Genomic DNA, 20,507 nt, shown 5'->3' with positions numbered 1-20,507 from the left:
CGGAGGGGGTCTAGGGTGTGTGTGTGGGTGGGTGGGTGCGCGCATGCCTGTGTGTGTGTTTGTGTGTGTGTGTGTGTGTGTGTGCGTGTGGGTGTGTGAGTGCGTGCGTGTGTGTGTGTGCTTTGCAGTGTGGGGTATCTGTTAAGAGGGTAACCTTCTACCGACTTACAAAATCTCTCTCCTAAATCTTTTTTTTTTCCTCATTTTGCTCTTCCACACTATGGCACTGCCTTAATTTACCTCCTTCTAAAACAACTACTCCTCCAACTCTTCCCTATCCCTCCCACACCATTCTCTCTCTCTCTCTCTCTCTCTCTCTCTCTCTCTCTCTCTCTCCTCTCTCTCTCTCCTCTCTCTCTCTCTCTCTCTCTCTCTCTCTCTCTCTCTCTCTCTCTCTCTCTCTCTCTCTCTCTCTCTCTCTCTCTCTCGCGCTCGCGCTCTCGCGCTCTCTCTCTCTCCCTCTCTCTCTCGCTGGCGCGTTTCCATTCATTAACGCTGACTTACTTTAACCCCCCCTTGACTTCTTCTTCCATCTCTCCATGTCATTCTCTCTTTATCCCCCCTATCCCATACCAGCCTGCCTGCCTTTCTGTCTGTCTGCCTGCCTGTCTGCCTGCCTGCCTGCCTGTCTACCTATCTCTCTATCTGCCTGCCTGTCTGTCTGTCTATCTATCTATCTATCTGCCTGCCTGCCTGACTGTCTGTCTGTCTATCTATCTGCCTGCCTGCCTGACTGTCTGTCTGTCTGCCTGCCTGCCTGTCTGCCTGCCTGTTTGTCTATCTCTCCATCTGCCTGCCTGCCTGCTTGCTTGCCCGAAGTCTGCTTGTCTGTCTGCCTGCCTGCCTGTCTACCTAGGGCAGTCATGGGTGAGCGGTTAGGGCGTCAGACTTGCATCCCAGAGGTTGCCGGTTCGACTCCCGACCCGCCAGGTTGGTGGGGGGAGTAATCAACCAGTGCTCTCCCCCATCCTCCTCCATGACTGAGGTACCCTGAGCATGGTACCGTCCCACCGCACTGCTCCCCATGGGGCGCCACTGAGGGCTGCCCCCTTGCACGGGTGAGGCATAAATGCAATTTCGTTGTGTGCAGTGTGCAGTGTTCACTTGTGTGCTGTGGAGTGCTGTGTCACAATGACAATGGGAGTTGGAGTTTCCCAATGGGCTTTCACTTTCACTTTCACTTTCACTACCTGCCTGTCTCCCTGCCTGTCTGCCTGCCTGCCTCTATGCCTTTCTTCCTGCCTTCCTGCCTGCCTGCCTGTGTGCGTGCCTGCCTGCCTCTCTGACTGCCTCTCTGACTGCCTCTCTGACTGCCTCTCTGTCTGCCTGCCTGTCTGTCTACTTGCGTGCCTGCCTGCCTCTCTGACTGCCTCTCTGACTGCCTCTCTGACTGCCTCTCTGTCTGCCTCTCTGACTGCCTCTCTGTCTGCCTGTCTCTCCCCCAGCGTTCCCCAGTGCTGTCTGTCTCTCCCCCAGCGTTCCCCAGCGCTGTCTGTCTCTCCCCCAGTGCTGTGCAGTTCCTGGTGCCAGGCCATCTGTGGAGTCCCCTTGTCAAGCGCTGCTGCTTATTTAGCGCCCAGAAACTATACCTCCATTTCCACATCATCCCTCCATCCTTCTCTTTCCCTCTTTCATGACTCTATCCATCCCTGGGTCCATCTTTCCACACTCGTCTTCCTCTCCCCTCTATTCTCTTCATCTCCATGCCAGCCAGCCAAATGACATGTTTCCCCAAAAACTATTGGTCTAGCTCAACTCCCCACCCCCCCATACCTGCTTCCCTCCATCCCTCTTCCCCCATCCCACTATTCCTCCATCTCTCTTCCCCCCACCCCCACCCCCTTCTCTCTTCCCCTCCACCTCCCCTCTCTCTTCCCCATCCCACTATCCCTCCATCCCTCTTCCCTCATATCTCTCTTCCCCCCCATGCATCCATCCCTCCATCTCTCTTCCCCTCCACCCCTCCATCTCTCTTCCCCAACCAATCCCCCATTCCTCCATGGCTTCCCCTCTTCCCCCCTCCATCCCTCTCCCCCTATGATGCTGATGCCTGGTGCCAGCCCATCTGTGGAGTGCCCCAGTCAAGCACTGCTTTTTGCTTCCCAAAATCTATCCGTCCATTTTGTCTAGTTGTGCTTACGCTAACTAAAACTATTCCTCCATTTCCCATTTCTACTCACACCATCTTTGGAGTCTCCAATGTTAATCTCTTTGTGCCCGTCTTTCCCCATCCCTGTTTGTCTGTCTGTCTGTCTGTCTGCCCAATTGTATGCCCGTCTGTCTGCCCACCTGCGTGTCTGCCTGCCTGTCTCTCCCCCAGTGCCTGCCAGCCCGCCCGCCCGCCCTCCCACCTGCCTGTCTGTCTGTCTGTCTGTCTGTCTCTCTCTCCCCCAGTGCCTGCCTCCCTGCCTGCCTCTCCCCCAGTGCCTGCCTCCCTGCCTGCCTCTCCCCCAGTGCTGTCTGTCTGTCTGTCTGTCTGTCTGTCTGTCTGTCTGTCTGTCTGTCTGTCTGTCTGCCTGCCTGCCTGCCTGCCTGCCTGCCTGTCCCCCAGAGCTGTATTGTTTCTGCCAACCCATCTGTATAGCTCCTCGGTAAACCAGTTCTTAACTGAGCATCTAAGAACTATTCCTCCATTTCTATCCCATCCCTTCATCAGTCAGTCCTATCCCTATTCCCTCCTCCTTTCCTACACAGGTGTCCCCCACTCTCACAGTCTCCATGCCTTGTGCTCACCCACTCTCACATACGAGCATCTCTCTCTCTCTCTCTCTCTCCAGGATTTCGCGCTGGGATTTTGTGGTGGCATTTTCTCATTTTTTGCAAAGATTTTGCGCCCCTTTCTGGGATTTACAGAATTAAAATTGGCCAAAACAATATCAAAATACATATACTTTACACCCCCACCAATGACATGTCATAATACCCAAAAATACAAAGAAAGAACTAAATGGTTGAATATGACAGAAAAGATGCGCTCTCCCAGCAGAAGCACTTTCGCTGTAGATGGATGGAGGCGGAGCTGGTGTGTGCAGTGGACTGGTGAGTGGACTGATGCTGAAAGTTTGTGCTGAGTGAATGAGTGGACTGGCGGGGAAACTGTGGTGCGTTGGGTAGTGGAACATGCTAGCAGGCGCCTCGCTAGATGCTGTGGATGTTATGGAGGGACTGTTTTAACGGCAAAGTGTGTGGAACATGAAATGCGCTAGCTATATGAAATAACCTCTTGGTTAATGGCGTCCAAACCGTCCAAACTTTTCCCCCTACAGCAGTTATTCCACACCAACTAATGAGGCTGCTTAGATGTTGTTGTTCCTGAAAAACAAGTAAAATAAAAACCTAAACAACCAGCACAGAATTGGGTACATCGGTCTATAGTATCTGTAGGGACGAGGGACGAGGAGACAAGCACAAGTGGAGGAGGCAAGGTGGCATATTGTAACGCACTCTGTGCCTCTCTATCCTCCAGTCTCTGGCAGCAGGCCTCCATGTCTGCTGCCTCCAGGACTCGGAATTAAACACCAGCCAGCCGGCCAAATACTGGGGGAAAAAATCAGTTTGGCTGGTAGAAAAGACCAACTTTCTATAACTGGCCACTTTGACCCGTTATTTAGTGTGTTTGGTTAGTAAGATTAGAATCTACTAGCCACTTTGACCCACTAGTGCAGGGGTCCCCAAACTAAGGCCCGGGGGCCGGATGCGGCCCGCCAGGCCCCTTTGACCGGCCCTCCACTTCTCTGCACCTCACCATTTGAACTGGCCCAAAGAAGCAATCCTCACAGAAAAGTTTGGGGACCCCTGCACTAGTGAGTGCGTGTTTGGCTAGTAAGATCAGAATCTACTAGCCACTTTGACCCACTAGACTAGTGAGTGTGTGTTTGGCTAGTAAGATCAGAATCTACTAGCCACTTTGACCCACTAGACTAGTGAGTGTGTGTTTGGCTAGTAAGATCAGAATCCACTAGCCACTTTGACCCACTAGACTAGTGAGTGTGTGTTTGGCCAGTAAGATCAGCACAGTGTGTGTGCTACTAGTAATCTACTGGCCATTTTGGCTGGTGATGAAAAACGAAAATGTAGAGCCCTGGTTGCCTCCAATGCTTCCCCCACTACATACCCAGTGTTGCAGCGCTGTTGCTGCCTGCTAAAGCCAAGCCATCTGTGGAGATCTGTGGAGTCCCCCTGTCAGGACAGGCAGCACACGATTATTTGGTTCCCTCTCTACAACTATCCTTCTTTTCCATTTAATCCCCCTGTACCTCTCTTTCTCCCTCTCTCCCTCTCTCTCCCTCTCTCTCCCTCTCTCTCTCTGCCATTCTCCATCCATCCATCCCTCCATTCCTGTCGTTAGAGCTCCCCAACGCTCCCCTGCCCCCCCACTCCCATCTCTCCCTCTCTCCCTCTCTCCCATTCTCCATCCATTCCATCCCATCCCTCCATCCATTCCTGTCGCTAGTGCTCCCCAACCCGTGGTGCTCCCCTATCCTCTCTTTTTCTCTCTCTCTCTCTATCTATCCCTCCATTTCTGTCGTTCGTTACCCCACGGTGCTCCCCAACGCTCCCCTATCCCCGGTGCCTCTGGCGCTACTGGTGCTGCTAGTGTGGTGCTGGTGTGGTGCTGCTGGTGCCAACCCATCTGTGGATGCGGAGTGGAGAGTGGAGTCCCCCCTGTCAGCCTTGTGTGTGTGTGTGTGTGTGTGTGTGTGTGTGTGTGTGTGTGTGTGTGTGTGTGTGTGTGTGTGCATGTGCGTGTGCGTGTGCGTGTGCGTGTGCGTGTGCGCGCGCGTGTGTGCGTGTGTGTGTGTGTGTGTGTGTGTGCGGAGTGGAGTCCCCCCTGTCAGCCTTCATCTGGCCAGCCAGCCAGCCTGGCCCTCTCCCATTGTTTCACTCTCACACAGAGAGAGAGGAGAGAACAGAGGAGTGGTCTCCTGCTCTACGCCAGCAAGTGTGTGTGTGTGTGTGTATGTAAGGGTGTGTGTGTGTGTGTGTGGGTGAGAGAGAGAGAGAGAATGTAAGGGTGTGTGTGAGTGTGAGAGAGAGAGCCAGAGAGAGCCAGAGAGAGCCAGAGAGAGAGAGAGAGAGAGAGAGAGAGAGAGAGAGAGAGAGAGAGAGAGAGAGAGAGAGAGAGAGAGAGAGAGAGAGAGTGAGTATGTGTGTGTGCGCGTGTGCGTGTGAGTGTGTGTGTGTGTGTGTGTGTGTGTGTGTGTGTAAGGGAGGGGGTGTGGTGGGGGGTTTTGGGGGATCTGAATGAGCCGTTTCCTTGGTAACAGAGTCACAGTGATCTGCCGCAGTGTGGTGAGGGAGTGCAAGACGCGGAGTGAGAGAAGCCAAGTGAAAATAAGAATGAGACAAAGCATGGGGTGTGTGTGTGCGAGAGAGAGTGAGAGTCAGTCGTGTGTGTGTGTCAGAGAGAGAGAAGGGAGAGAGGGAGAGAGAGTGTGTCGTGTATGTGTGTGGGTGTGTGAGACAGAGGGAGTCGTGTGTGTTTGTGTGTGTGTGTGAGAGAGAGAGAGAGATAGTCATGCGTGTGTGTGTGTGTGTGTGTGTGTGTGTGTGTGTGTGAGAGAGAGTCGTGCGTGTGTGTGTGTGTGTGTGAGAGAGAGAGAGATTCGTGTGTGCGTGTGTGTGAGAGAGAGAAAGAGAGAGAGAGTCGTGTGTGTGTGTGAGAGAGAGCATATGTGTGTGATAGAGAGTGCATATAGTGTATGTGTGTGTGTGTGTGTGTGAGTCGCATGTGTGTGTTAGAGAGAGTGAGAGACTCGTGTGTGTGTGTGTGTGTGTGTGTGTGTGTGTGTGTGTGTGTGTGTGTGTGTGTGTGTGTGTGTGTGTGTGTGTGTGCATAATTGGAGCATGGATGCACGCGACTCAATCCCAAGAGGACGGGGGAGATTCACTACACACGTTCTAAAACAAAACCCATGAAATGATCGCAACCCAAACAGTACGTACAACCCCAAAAACCCTGAAACATTTCCTAGAAGCGAACGAACGCTCGAGCTTTACCTTCCGTTCGTATGGCCGCAGCGCATACATACCGTATGTACATGTACAGTATGTGAGAGACAAATTAGATTTCAAATTGCCGTGTTAATTCTGCTCTTAATGGACCCATCTAAAATGCAGCCACTGTAACAGGCAACCAGGGAAATCAAGGCAAGCCTGCTACTAATTACTCTGCATCATCATCAAGGAAGAAAAAAAAAAATCTCCACAGTGAGCAACAACACCACCTGGTGGCTGAGCACGGAATGACATGTTGTCAGGCGTGAGATGGTGAGAATGACGTCTATCATAATACACAGAGCTGGTCAGGGGGAGAAATAGGGCCCGGGCACTTTTGGCTTAAAGGGGGCCCCTCATAATAAGCGGTGCAGAACTGACTCACCGGTGGGCCCCGCACCCTCGTCGTGGGCACCTATTTTCATAAATGTAAAAAAATTCTGAGTATATAATTTTTTTTTTTTTACATTTCTGAAAATAGGGGCCCACGAGGGTACAGGGCCCACAGGGATATCTCCGCTATGCCAGATGGCCAGTCCAGTCCTGATAACACATGACGTCTATAATACATCTTGCACGACGATGCCCTTTAAACGAATGACATCATATATCATTTATATCAGCTATTTATCTCTCTGACAAGCTCTCTGTGACTGATGTGGGGTTTTTTGTTTGTGTAGATTTGTGTGATTTTTTAAAGATAAAAACAATATCTTGCCTAGCGCAACAGTTTCTCTCACAAAAGTAGACAGAATATTCACATTTTACAACTGAACCCACAGCTCATTTTTATAAAGTGTATGTGTGTGTGTGTATACGGTAGCTGTATTTGTGTGTCAGGCTTACCCAAAGTGAACAATTTCCTGCTATATGACTCCACAGCCCAGCACTCTACAGTGTGTGTGTGTGTGTGTGTGTGTGTGTGTGTGTGTGTGTGTGTGTGCGTGTGCGTGTGTGTGTGTGTGTGTCCGTACCTGCGTGTACGATCTCCTGCTCCATGATTCCACAGCCCAGCACCTCCAGCCACTCCCCCTGGAACAGCACCTCCATCTCGAAGGAGGGGTGTGTGAAGGGGAAGGTGCACTCCACCCAGCGGATCTCAAGCTCTGCAGCACACCAGAAGAACATGGTGACGGGTCAAAGACGTCCAACATGACACTGTCCTTCATTGCTAACAGATGCTTTTGCTTACTGTAACTGTGAAAAACATGAAATTTCAAAACAGTTTTTTGAAAAGTGATTTTATGAAAGCCAAGCCAAAACAATAACTAATAATAAAAAAATCTGTTTACATTTACATTTACAGTAAGCAAAAGTATCCGTTGCACTGAAGGACATGTTGGACGCCTTTGACCCAGATACCTGGTTAAGTTGACCTACAGGAAGTGGTAAACCTGCTAATATACAGTATAGCCCAGAAGTGTCATTTACTTTTAAAAAACGAGGACTCCGGGCTATTCTATTAGGTGATAAGTAAGGGTTAACGTTCGGCGAGAAGGTCGCTACCGTGGAATAGCAGCACGACAGAGAGAATCTTTAGACCCCGACGCGGAGCTCTCTGAAGTGCTGCTATTCCACAAAGCGACCGACTCGCCGAAAGTTAACCCGCTTATTATATGGATATACTGAAATGATTCACACATGGCGGGGACATTTCTTTAGGCCTATTTAATGTTAAGATTGTTGCTGCGCAAAACAAAACAGTGCCGTTGTGGAACACCGCTAGGCAACAGCTAGGTAGCCAGGACAACAGGTGTTGTCTATCACAGCAGCTGATTAGAGTCTTGTTGAAAAGTCGCTTTAGCAGTGAAAAGTCTTGTTGCCATTGACAGCGGTCTGTTATAGACCAACCCGTCCGTTATCGAAAAATAACAGACGTGCGAACGTTGGGGAGCCCCGTTGAAATGAATGGAGCATTCGACCGATGACGTCACACCATATAATAATCAAGGTTAACGGACACTCCATCCAGCCAGCGGATCTCCAGCTCTGCATGACACCAGAAGAGCATGTTGATACATCTGGTTAAAGCCGGGCATACACTGTGCGATATTTTCACTCGTGGGTCTTAAGTTTCTGCTCACACTGCACGATGGAATTTCACTGTTTAAAAGTTCACAACTCACGACTCACGTCCTCACACTACACGAGCCGACAGTCGGATGCGAGCGAAATGCTTCCACCGTACGACGTGACAGGCATGTTTCCCCGGTCTGCAGAGGAGGGAACATGCGCACCTGAGGTGGAGATGAGGTCGCGCTTAACAGCGAATCGCACGGCCCTATTAATTTGTGCATGTGAAGTGTCAAATCGGGTCGTAGCACTGCTTTAACTGTGCGATTTACGCACGAGCCACGACCAGAATTTCAAACCGTTTTGATTTTCTTGCGACCCTGTGATTGCACGATCGTGAGGCGAAATCGCTTGTCGTTACCCCATGTACACTGCACGATGCGAGACTCACGATTGACCTGCGATTGAGCAAGAAATCGGCCCGACTCTCAAAAAGTCGTGCACGTGCCACATCGGGGCAAAATCGGGGCAAAAGTCGCACAGTGTGCCCAGCTTAAGTTGACCTACAGGGAAGTGGTAAACCTGCTACTATACAGTATTATAGCCCAGGTGTCATTTACTTCTGGGCTATTCTTTTTTAATGTTTAAAAAATATATATATTTGTAGGGCCTTTTATGCCTTTATTTGATAGGACAGTCTGAGATGGTGACAGGAAGCGAGTGGGAGAGAGAGAAGGGGTGGGATTGGGAAATGACCCGAACCAGGGACTCGAACCAGGGTCCCCGTGGGCGTTCAAGCCCAGATGTGGGGGGCTTAGCGGGCTGCGCCACAGCACCCCCACTCCAGGCTCTTCTATTAGGTGATTTCTGATTTACCACTACTGTACCTCAAGGTTAACGGACACTCCACCCAGCCAGCGGATCTCAAACTCTGCATGACACCAGAAGAATGCTAGAAATGCTGTGCTCTGAGTGTATGTGACCACCAAGCATATGGTAATGAAGTGATACACCTGGCTAAATTAACTAGGAATGCACCGATACCACTTTTTTGAAAAACGATAACGATACCTTTTACCACCAAAATACAATGAAAATAAATGCATGGCCTTGTTTTTTTCCACCCGTGATATTTTTATTGTCCATTTCCATGTAGATTTAAATGTTAGTAAATGTATTTCTTCCATGTTGCTTTCAAGTCCACAGAACGTGACAAGATTTTGCATTGTTTTGTGTAATAGCAGTATCGTTCCTGGTATCGGCAAGTGCTTGACAAGTATGAGTACAAGTACGAGTATAATGAGCAGTATCGGGTGCCGATACCGGGTGCATCCCTAAAATTAACCAAGCTCTGCAGGAGACCAGAAGGGTATACCAAGACGCTGGTTCAGGAGTAAACTAGATGAAGTTAAGATGTAAATCATCTAATAGAAGAGCCTTGAGTCCAAATGAGGTCTCCAGGCTCTTCTATTAGATGATTTTTCACCACTTCCTCAAGGCTAACTTAACCTTGTTTACTACCGAGACAAGTTCTTGGAATACTCCTCAGGCTTTCCCCCCAATACAGAATTATATCATGAGGATTCAGAAGAAAAGCAGCTTCAGTAAAGCAGGAGTCAGTCATAAATCCGCTAATACAGCCATAAACGCCAAATTTTTTTAAATATTTTTTTATGACAGCCATACCATTTTTTTAAAACACTGAAGAAAGCATGTATTTCAATTAAGCCCAACAATTTTAGAGTGTACTGTGAAGTTATTGCTTTTATTGATAACAGGTAAGTATAGGGTTGCCAACTGTCAACTTCATTATGGCAAGGGTCTGGGAGAATTTTGTATTTCTTAGATGTAATTTCCTGCATTTTAACACCTTTTAACCTCCCTTGTCCCGTTTCAACTCAATATGGAACCCGTACTTTTATTTATAAATACAGGACGATTCCATATTTCAAGGGATGGTTGGCAACCCTAGATAATTAAGAGCCATATACAGTTCCCAAAAGAGCCACATGTGGCTCTAGAGCCATAGGTTCCTGACCCCTGCGCTAATAGAGCTCTTCAGTAACGCGGAAGCATGTAGTAGACTGTAGTCTTTCATGTTAGCATTTAAGGACATCCTGGTTCGTATCGGCTTCCGGCCTCCCATTGGGAATGAATAGGGGCCAGTTTCAAATAAGCTCCGAGTGCAAGCATGCGCTTAGCGAACCCCCGCAAGCTGTCGAGGGTGTTAAAAATAGGCTGTAGGTATGACATGGTTGATCATTTTGTGTCAAACTTCGACATAAATATGATGTTGCGTCCATATGCTAAACCCGGAAACTTTTGGCGACTACAGAAGCGGCGCCTGTATCTAACGTCATGTACGTGCGGAGGGTTGTACCCATGGCAACCAAAGGAAAGTATGTGTATAGTGATGTAGTGATGTAGCGTACCACGGATGACGTAACAGGTAAGAGACAACTGCATGTAGTTCGGAAGTTTTAATGATCAGAAAGGGGTTAGCAATATTGAATTAAAATCGTCATGATTTAACATGTGAATACACCAACATGATGATACGATCCGTTCCACTAATGAGAAAGGGATGCGGGGACACGCTAATGTTCGTTGTTGGCGTGCAACTTATATTTTTGCCAAACCTGAATCTCTATGGCGTGTTGCAATGTAAAAAAAATCGCCATAGAACCCGAACGCCAACCGCCGCATACAAGTTGACGTCAACGCTGAAGAGCTCTATAGAAGCAAAGAAACTAGACACAGAAGAACAATCTTTCGGAAATGCATTGGCCACGGTGTAGTACGGGGGCGTTGCCTGAGGACACGAGTGGATGGAAAATTAACTCCCTTGCGCATGGTCATTGGTCAGTGGGTGCGATGGATACAATTTCCGTACTCCGCAAAATCCGGAAACTCCGCGAAAATGTGCCGAAAGAGGATATCCGGTTGTCAGTGTTCAGTTTGTGGCCAAATTAACTGCAGCTGTTGGTCAGCAGTAATTGCTGGGGGTAATTAAGGACAGCTGACAAACATTCACGCTGTCCTATGACCTGTTCCACACTCCAACCCTCGCGGAAGTGGCATTGCATGCTTCCCTGATGCTTCCAATACTGACCGTAGAAGAAGAATAACATTTCCGTACTCCCCTCGCCATCATTTCGTACTACGCTGTTATGACGTCAGTAAGCCCTCCTGTCTCTACTCTCCTTGATAGAAGAGCCTGGAGTCATCATTTCCTTAACAAAAAAAACCATGCAGACGTAGCAGCGTTAATACTTTCTTTTGGTTAATCTAGTCAGGATTATCACTTAACCAAGTTTGTGGAATACCCCCCAGACGGCCAACTGGAAAACTAGAATGGGCACTCGGTAGAGCGCAAACCTTCGCCTACGCCACTTATTTTTTTCTGGCCATCTTCAAAATGTGGGGCATAACATTCTCCAAATTTTGGTGTTAGTTTCATTTAAATCGGACCGGAATATCGTAATATTACATTTTTGGCCCAGTCTTGACCTCTTATTCAATTCAGCATGCACACGTTCTTCTGGCATATAGTGCTTGGCAAAGAAAAACGTTTTTGACCTTTTTGTGACCTTGACCTTGACCTTTGACCCAATCACTCCCAAAAAGTAATCGGTTGTTCCTTGGGTCATGACCAATCATCCCACTAAATGTCATAAAAATCGGCTCAATTTACGTTTTGACCTTTTCGTGACCTTGACCTTGACCTTTGATCCAATCACTCCCAAAAAGTAATTGATTGTTCCCTGGGTCATGACCAATCATCCCACTAAATTTCATAAAAATCGGCTCAATTTATGTTTTTGACCTTTTCGTGACCTTGACCTTGACCTTTGACCCAATCACTCCCAAAAACTAATCGATTGTTCCTTGGGTCATGGCCAATCATCCCACTAAATTTCATAAAAATCGGCTCAGTTCTTTCTGAGTTTGACCTTTTCGTGACCTTGACCTTGACCTTTGACCCAATCACTCCCAAAAAGTAATCGATTGTTCCTTGGGTCATGACCAATCATCCCACTAAATTTCATAAAAATCGGCTCAGTTCTGACTGAGTTATACGAAGTACAAACAAACATTTTGACCTTGACCTTTGACCATTGACCCAATCACTCCCAAAAACTAATCGATTGTTCCTTGGGTCATGACCAATCATCCCACCAAATTTCATAAAAATCGGCTCAGTTCTGACTGAGTTATACGAAGTACATACAAACAAACATATTCACAAATAAATAAATAAATAAATAAATAAATAAATAAATACACAGCGGTCAAAACATAACCTTCGCCGACTTTGTCTTGGCGAAGGTAACAAATAACCTCCCACCTTGACTCTACTAAGGGGCCGTTTATACATACCCGGGTATTTTGATAAACGTAGACCTTTCCCTTCGATTGTGCCTTTCGTTTACAAACAAAGGTTTTCCCTCTATAAACGAAGCTCCAAAAAAACTCTGGTTAGTGTTTGTATATAAACAGAGATAAACAGATTTTTGAATGGCACTCCCCTTACCGCGCACAGGCTTAACGTATTTATGACAGCTATCAACAGCATATTTATGTGTATTTGCCTTTGATGTGAACGAAAATGTTTTGCGAAGCGTAGAGAGGAAAAATGTTCGTTTATCAAAATACTTGGGTACGTATAAACAGGCCCTAAGACCCTTGAAAAGGTAGACATTTTGTATTGCTAATATAGTATCTAAATATGCTGCAAACTGTATAAGCTTTTTTAACATCTTCATTTCACATGAAGCTGCACTACATGAACTTTATAATCATGATGGCCATAAGTGAAAGTGAAAGCCTAACTGGGAATTGTCATTGTGACACAGCACTCCACAGCCCACAAGTGAACACTGCACACGGCACGTAACGAAAGTGCATTTATGCCTCACCCATGCAAGGGGGCAGCCCCAAATGGCACCCCAAGGGAGCAGTGTGGCAGGACAGTAACATGCTCAGGGTACCTCAGTCATTTAGGAGGGTGGTGGAGAGCACTGGTTAATTACTTGCCCCACCAACCTGGCTGGTCGGGACAGAGTCGAACGGGCAACCTTTGCGCTACAAGTCTGACACCCTAACCGCTTACCCATGACGGCTCATAAGCGTCTGCTAGTGGATAACCTCCTACCCACGTGGACTAAAAAAATATTCTGCGATAAACACTGGTAACTACGTACATAAATGTATGCTTCTAGATAAGGTACACACAGAACCCCTCACACACCAAATTCCTGTAACCCCTGTATGTCAGCCATACTGATTACAAAGGCTAAATTAAACAATATTCATAATTAGAAGGTCACGGCATGACAACAGAGCACACACTAAAACACTCAACCCCTGTATCCTTCCTCCTGCCACCCATTGTGTCAGAAATCGAACCGGTGACCTTTTGGATGCCAGCTCACTTCCTTAGCTGCTAGCCCATGGCTGTCTGTAGTTCATTTGTACCGTTGTGGAGCACTTAGATCCTCAACGACTGGGGCCAAGATTAGTGTCTCACCAGCCCCTAACAGGTATTGAAAATGTAGCCTACCAGCACTGTGGTCCAGCTGGCATTCTGAATGAGGGAGGGTGCAAGTGCAGCTCCCTGGACAAATAATAATAATAATAATAATAATAATAATAATAATAATAATAATAATAATATTTGTACAGCACTGTATTATACAAGGCATGCAACTCAAAGTGCGGAAAATGGGAAGTGGGGAAAAAAATCATTGTTGGATATGGATTTAAAAGGAGAAATAGAGTGGAGAGACAGAGACAGCAAGAAGACAGAGGAAGAAGACATAGATAGAGATTGTAGAGTCATAAGGTCCACGTAGGTTGGGCCAAGTTTTCTTAGAGGCGTCAAGTGGCGTGTAACTAGAGAGTCCCCTAACAGATGGGTGACTGTGGCCAACATTAATGTCTCAACAGGCCCCAATCAGGTAGGTGGTAGAAAGGAGAAAAACAGTTGAAACTACTCAGTAACCACTATTAAGCGGCGTACACACACAAAGCTAGCTTTTCGCTTGCTCGCCTACTCGCCACTCTTTCATGGAACGTTCGCTGAAAGTTCCCGCGGCTTTAACTGCCAATGAACAGGCGAGAAGTACCGAACTCTGCATTCCAATTGGTTACTCGCTTACTCGCCTCGCTCGAAGACAAAATATTTTCAACTCGGGATCCGCCCACATCGCATTGCTTATACAGTACTCGCCTACTAGTCTCTCTGGAACACATTGACATTGTATTGACTTCATTCGCTGAGCGAGTAACTAGCAGCAACGTGTGTGTACAGCCCTTTAGGCCAGATTCACACTAGAGTGTGGCGAGACGGTAGAAAGCTGTCTTTCTGCCTAGTTTCGTCCGGTGCGTTCTACCCTGCCTTTCACACCGACAGCGTCAGCGTGCACGGCCAGTCCTGTTCAAAATTATCCCCCGCAGCCAAAGCTACTTTGCTACTTTTCCATTTATTTCAATGGGACACCGCCAGCCGCTGCCGTCCAAATTCCGCTCGAGTTTGATTTTCAAAATGCAGCAGTCTCTTGCACCGCTACCGCCCGACTACCATAGGCATGTTGGTGTGGAAGGACAGATCTGTTTCCATGTATTTACGCCACCGCCGGTAAAAATCAATCCCGTTCCGTCCCGCCCCACTTTCCCGCAATGGTCTGTAATAGGGATGCAAATTATCGACTAATTCATTAATCATTAGTTGATAGCCTTATCGATCGACTTACGATTAATTGATAAGCTGCGTTTTCTCCCAAAATCTCAATGTTTCTCGAGAAAATTCAAAATTGAGATAAAATACAATATTTAAATTAATTCTATTTCAATTCTTTAATCCAAAGGTGATTTCAATATTCCTAGTATTCACCCCCCTCTTCACACACACTCTTCACATGCCCATTTCACCTGGGTTTCTTGTCAGTTGAATTGTCGATTAATGGATTAATCGTTTGCATCCCTAGTCTGTAAACGTCGCGGGTGTCTCACCTGCCCCGAAGAGGTGCCTGACGAGCTTGGTGAGCGTCTGCTTGAGGTCAAACTCCAGCAGCTTGACGGCCTCCAGGGAGTGGGCCTCCTGCTTCTGAGCCGTGCGACGCCCACGAGCCTCGAACAGACTCAGGTCCTCGCCGTGAGTCACTTTCGCAAACAGCTGATCAAGAGAGAGGGAAGAGATGGTGGAATGAACGGACTGGACCATATTGTATTGTCATGTGTAGAATTCATGTGCAATGAAAAGCTTCCCTGCTCTTAGAGTCCCAAAAAAGGTTAAAAAAAAAAAGACAAAAGTAGAAGTTAGGAAAAAATATTTCCTATATACGTATAATATAAAAAAAGTTCTTAAAAGCTGCATTTTGAAAAGGCAGGCTGGAGAAATCCGGAGATATGATGATTGAAAGAGTATTTTCCTTCCTATGGTGGCTTGGAGTTCAACAGCCAGATGGATTGAGGAAAGAAGCTGTCCCTAAAGCTGGGCGTACACTGTGCGACTTTTGCCCTGATTTGGCACTCGGCCGACTTTTTGAGAGTCGGGCCGATTTCTTGCTCAATCGCAGGCCAGTCTCGCATCGTTCAGTGTACATGGGGTAACAACAAGCGATTTCGCCTCACGATCGTGCAATCGCAGGGTCGCAAGAAAATCAAAACGGTTTGAAATTCTGGTCGTGGCTCGTGCGTAAATCGCACAGTGCTACGACCCGATTACACACTTCACATGCACAAATTAAGAGGGCCGTGCGATTCGCTGTTGAGCGCGACCTCATCTCCACCTCAGGTGCGCATGTTCGCTCCTCTGCAGACCGGGGAAACATGCCTGTCGCGACGTACGGTGGAAGCATTTCGCTCGCATCCGACTGTCGGCTCGTGTAGTGTGAGGACGTGAGTCATGAGATGTGAACTTTTAAACAGTGAAATTCCATCGTGCAGTGTGAGCAGAAGCTTAAGACCCACGAGTGAAAATATCGCACAGTGTATGCCCGGCTTTAGTCGGCTGGTGTGGACGCGCACCAGACTTTTTTCATCTTTTATCCAACTAACTAACATGCTCACCCAACTTGCTTCATTCTTGCTGAAAAGGTGTACCCCCTCCATCTAACAGAAGATTAACAAATGTACTACTTTACTTACTAGCTAGGTAACTAACTAACAGTCTAATATGCTCCCACAACTAACTTCATGGTGGCAGAAGAGGCGCACTCCCTCCATCTGGTGGAAGACTGGCTCACTAATTCACTAACTAACTAATAACTAACTAACAAAACACTAGCCTCGTCCGTGACAAAGCAGTGCTGCTTTTGCTAAGCAGTGGGCATGCGCACTTTGCCAGTTTGATGCCTTCGGGTTAGAATTTTCTAACCACAATGCATCAAACTAGCAAAGTGTGTGTGTTCGCTGCTTAGCAAAAGCAGCACTGCTTCATCACGAACGAGCCTACTAACTGCTGTGAGCTCCTTACCTCTTGGTTGCCGAAGAGGCGCACCCCCTCCATCTGGTGTAAGACTGGCTCACTAACTAACTAACTAACTAACTAACTAACTAACTAAACTAACAAAATACTAACTGCTGTGAGCTCCTTACCTCATGGTTGCTGAAGAGGCGCACCCCCTCCATCTGGTGGAAGACGGGGTAGTGGCAGGCGTCGATCTCGTCCCTGCGGTACACGTCCCCCACCGCCAGGAAGGCGTCCAGCCCCGACCTGATGAGCTCGCTCTGGTGGGCCGACGTGTGGGCCCTCAGCATGGTACTCTGGGGCAGGATAAGGGACAAGGGAGCGGGGAAGGGGCAAAGAAAAGTCAGCATGAGCACTGTTTTTACTTCTATTGTTTTTATCTATTGTTATTGTTATTTCATTTTACATCAAATGTTCCTATCCCTTATTTATTTTAATGTGGTATGTCCAGCGTCTACTGTCTATGTGTTGTAGTATGTCTTGAGGAGATGTGAAATGTTGACCACTTGAGTTTCCCCCTGAGGGATAATTGACCTTTAACCTTGACCTTGACCTTGATGAGTAATCAACGTACAAATCAACCTTGAGTGTCATGAAAAGCGCTATATAAAAGGTATGTATTATTATTATTATTATTATTATTATGTACCGACTTCACACAATAGAGAGATTAGCTGTGGTTGCAGCACCTTGATATCTCCTTCTATTAACAGCAACGAACTTAACCACTAGCCTACCTGGTTCCGGTTGTTAGCCACTAGCCTACCTGGTTAAGATAGTAATTATCAGAGCCATACAGAGGGGAGAGTCGGGCAATCTCCGCTGTGTGCTAAGGCCGACTTCCTCATTAGCAAAATTAGCTGTTTTAGCTTCTCAGTACTGCTCAGCGTTGCGAATGTTAGTTCCTAGTAGTGGGCGTAGCACACAGCAAATGCAATGCGATGCAATGCAGGGAATATGACAAGACTTGCTGTTCGTGGTAATAACTTCAGATAAACATCACAGATGGTAAAACTGTTGTGATTATCACCACCGAGACAGTTGATAGTTTACATATTTGTGGCGATTACCCCGCAGTATAGTTCGTTAGTCCTTATTTTTGGCTGTTAATGAGGTGGTTGTATGTTGAGTCTATGGGAAGACAGCCGCTTTAGGAACTCGCTTATCTCGTTGAAAGGCGGGGCTGCAATTTAATTCCTGGTCCTCCAATCGCGTAACTCTCCCCTCTGTATGGCTCTGGGAATTATTAACCATTAAGCCTACCTGGTTCAGTTTGTTAACCACCAGCCTGCCCGGTTCAGGTTGTTCAGCCCACCTTGTTAACCACCAGCCTGCCTGGTTCAGGTTGTTACCTGGTTCAGGAATTAATTATTAACCATTAATATAAGCCTGCCTGGTTCAGGTAGTAATTGTCGCCCTTGTTCCGGCTCGGGTGGCCCTTGGGGATGAGCAGGCTGTCGAAGTTCTGCTCCGTGGTCACCACGGGGTTCAGGTTGTCGAAGACGGAGAAGAGGGGGTTGCCGTGGCGGCCCATGTAGGCGGCGTAGAAGTGGGCCTTGATGCGCTCCTTGATGAGCCAGAGCGGGTGGTGCGGCCGGTTGTGCAGGTTGCAGCCCACCTTGGAGAGGATCTTGGGCGTCGCGTTGGTGTAGTCGTCGCAGTCGTATGCGTGGCCACCTACCGTCAGGGCGTTTTGTTTGACGACGGGGGAGGGAGAGGGAGAGGGGAGGCCGTCGCTGCTGAAGCGTCTGGGTGAGTGACAGCCACCCGTCAGCAGTGTGCTGTTCAGCTTGAGCAGGGACGGAGACGGAGATGGAGACGGAGATGGAGAGGCGAGGGCATCACCGCTGAGCCATCTGACCGAGTGCAGACGGCGGCCCACAGTGTTCTGTCTGTTCCCACATGGTGATGGAGATGTCGATGGCGATGGGAGAGTATTGGTGCTGAGGGGTCTGAGGGAGTGGGTGCTGCTGGGACTGTGGGGAGACGGCTGTATGGCCGGCCTGTTGGCTCGGCTGCAGGAGTAGAGGCAGCGTCTGTAGCCGTAGCCCCTCTCAGGCCCTCGAGGCAGCAGCAGCTGAAGGCAGCGGCTATAGGACATCCTCATGGTGTAGCCAGGGGACTAGCAGGAGCTCTAAAGGGAGAACGAAAAGACAACAGTCGGTGGGTTGGAATCATTTTGCTTATTTTTGGTTTAATTTGGTGTCCAAAAAACACCTGCACCTCCACCCTCTGGTGGACAGAAACACACACGCACCTCCACGAACGAACACACCAACATACGAATGAACACACACAAATCGGACGATCACAACAATCACATAACCTCCTTGGCGGAGGTAATAATAAAGACCAAAGATCAAAGCAATGAGCTGTGTGCTGCGAGGGAAAGCTGACATCTTATTCGCCTCAGCCCTTCAGCCCTTCTCTGGAACCCCTCAAGCCTGAAGAGACAGGCAAGCGGGCAGGTGTAAGCAATCAGGCGGAGATACAGGGGCGGCGCTATAGGCAGGGCAAGCAAGGCATTTGACCCTGGGCCCAATACAAGGGCCCTACTGTATACATAGGTTTCCCCGTTTATAAACATTCACACTGAAAGGAGGAGGGGCAAGATGCTAAGCAGCCAACCACACGAGTATTTTTTGAGTGACAGCAGTTTCCAACAATCTGAGGCTGAAGAGCGTGCAGCCAGGGATTGTTTACAAACGGGGACCCTGCATCATGTATAGATGGTGGGGGGGCCCTATAAACTTGGCAGGCTGTTTGGGGGAGGGGGGGGGGCTATCAGTGTTTTGCTCTGAGCCCTGTGTGCGATTGTTCTGCCACTGCCGAGATAACACATCTCTGTCTCCCATCACAAGCGGCTCGGCGGCGTGTCAGCAGCGTGTACTCATTTGCAGTCAGTGCCAATAGGCATGAAAGGGCCTTTTCCTGCTGAGGAAACTCGAGAGGCGAAAATGTCAGAAAGGCCGTTTTGACAGTTGGTTACAAATTACTTTCACTGAGTCATCGAACTGCTCTGGGTAAAAATTCTCATTTTTTTCGCTCCCTCTCTCTCACTTTTCTCTCTCCCTCCCAATTTTACCTCTGTCAAGAAAAAAAAACACAATAAAGCAAAACCACAGAATTTAAAAAAAATACGGACAAACCACAAAGAATAGCCTGAAGGTAAAACAATCCCCCAGATACCGCAGCCCAGGGACACATGTTATGTATTCCCTTGTGCAGGGCCAGAGCTAGGAATTAAGAATAACACATCTAACAACTGAGGAGAGGATTATTACACAGATTCAAAATTGCACTCAACACGACAGATGACTTTGTCTCACAACAGAGGACGGACTTATTGCATCTTGTCACTATTCTGCTTTTTTTTCCACTTTTGGACTACCAGGGGCCCCCACTGGCAGGTGTGTGTGTGTGTGTGTGTGTGTGTGTGTGTGTGTGTGTGTGTGTGTGTGTGGGGGGGGGGGGGGGGCCTAGGCTGCAGCCAAATCTGGCCTGTGCGTTAATCTGGCCCTGCCCTTGTGCTGCACAGGGTCAGGAAAGATTCTGACTGCATGTTATACAGTGTGTGTGATCTATGATATTTATTCTGCTGGGACTAGGGATGCACGATGTATCGGCCAGATGTATCGGTATCGGCCGATATCGGCCAATATTCAACACATCGGACATCGGTCTGATGGGTAAAACTGGGCCGATGTTAACGCCGATGTTTTTTTTTATATGTTACGGTTCTAAAAGAATGGACTTGACGATGACTTTCACTGTTTGTCTTCTATTTTGTCTCTATTTTTTTATCTAATTATCACAGGGAGTTAAAAAGTGTTTTTGAAAATAATAGGACATTCAAAAATTCTGTTTTTGTCATCTCTTTTTTTTTAAAAAGAAAGAAAAAAATCGGTATCGGTTAATATCGGTCATCGGCCAAAACCGCAATATCATAATCGGATATCGGTATCGGCCAAAATTTTTGACATCGTGCATCCCTATGCTGAACACCTTAATTTCCTTAGGGGTC

At 47.8% G+C, this 20,507-nt stretch overlaps 1 protein-coding gene across 2 annotated transcripts in view; it reads right to left on the bottom strand.

Moving 5' to 3' along the window:
- fars2 (phenylalanyl-tRNA synthetase 2, mitochondrial) overlaps nucleotides 1-20,507 on the bottom strand; it is a 61,107-nt gene that overhangs the window by 26,789 nt on the left and 13,811 nt on the right. For both annotated transcript variants that reach the window (XM_063206034.1, XM_063206035.1), the window contains exons 2-5: nucleotides 17,877-18,617; nucleotides 16,612-16,779; nucleotides 15,025-15,187; nucleotides 6,972-7,103 (exon numbers count right to left, since the gene is read on the bottom strand). In XM_063206034.1, coding sequence (XP_063062104.1) covers nucleotides 6,972-7,103; nucleotides 15,025-15,187; nucleotides 16,612-16,779; nucleotides 17,877-18,590 — 1,177 coding nt within the window. In that variant the 5' untranslated portion in view covers nucleotides 18,591-18,617. The remainder of the gene's footprint in view (nucleotides 1-6,971; nucleotides 7,104-15,024; nucleotides 15,188-16,611; nucleotides 16,780-17,876; nucleotides 18,618-20,507) is intronic.

Source organism: Engraulis encrasicolus, chromosome 9 (genome assembly GCF_034702125.1).
Source record: "Engraulis encrasicolus isolate BLACKSEA-1 chromosome 9, IST_EnEncr_1.0, whole genome shotgun sequence".
Taxonomy (NCBI): Eukaryota; Metazoa; Chordata; class Actinopteri; order Clupeiformes; family Engraulidae; genus Engraulis; species Engraulis encrasicolus.
This window is presented reverse-complemented; position numbering and strand designations above follow the sequence as displayed.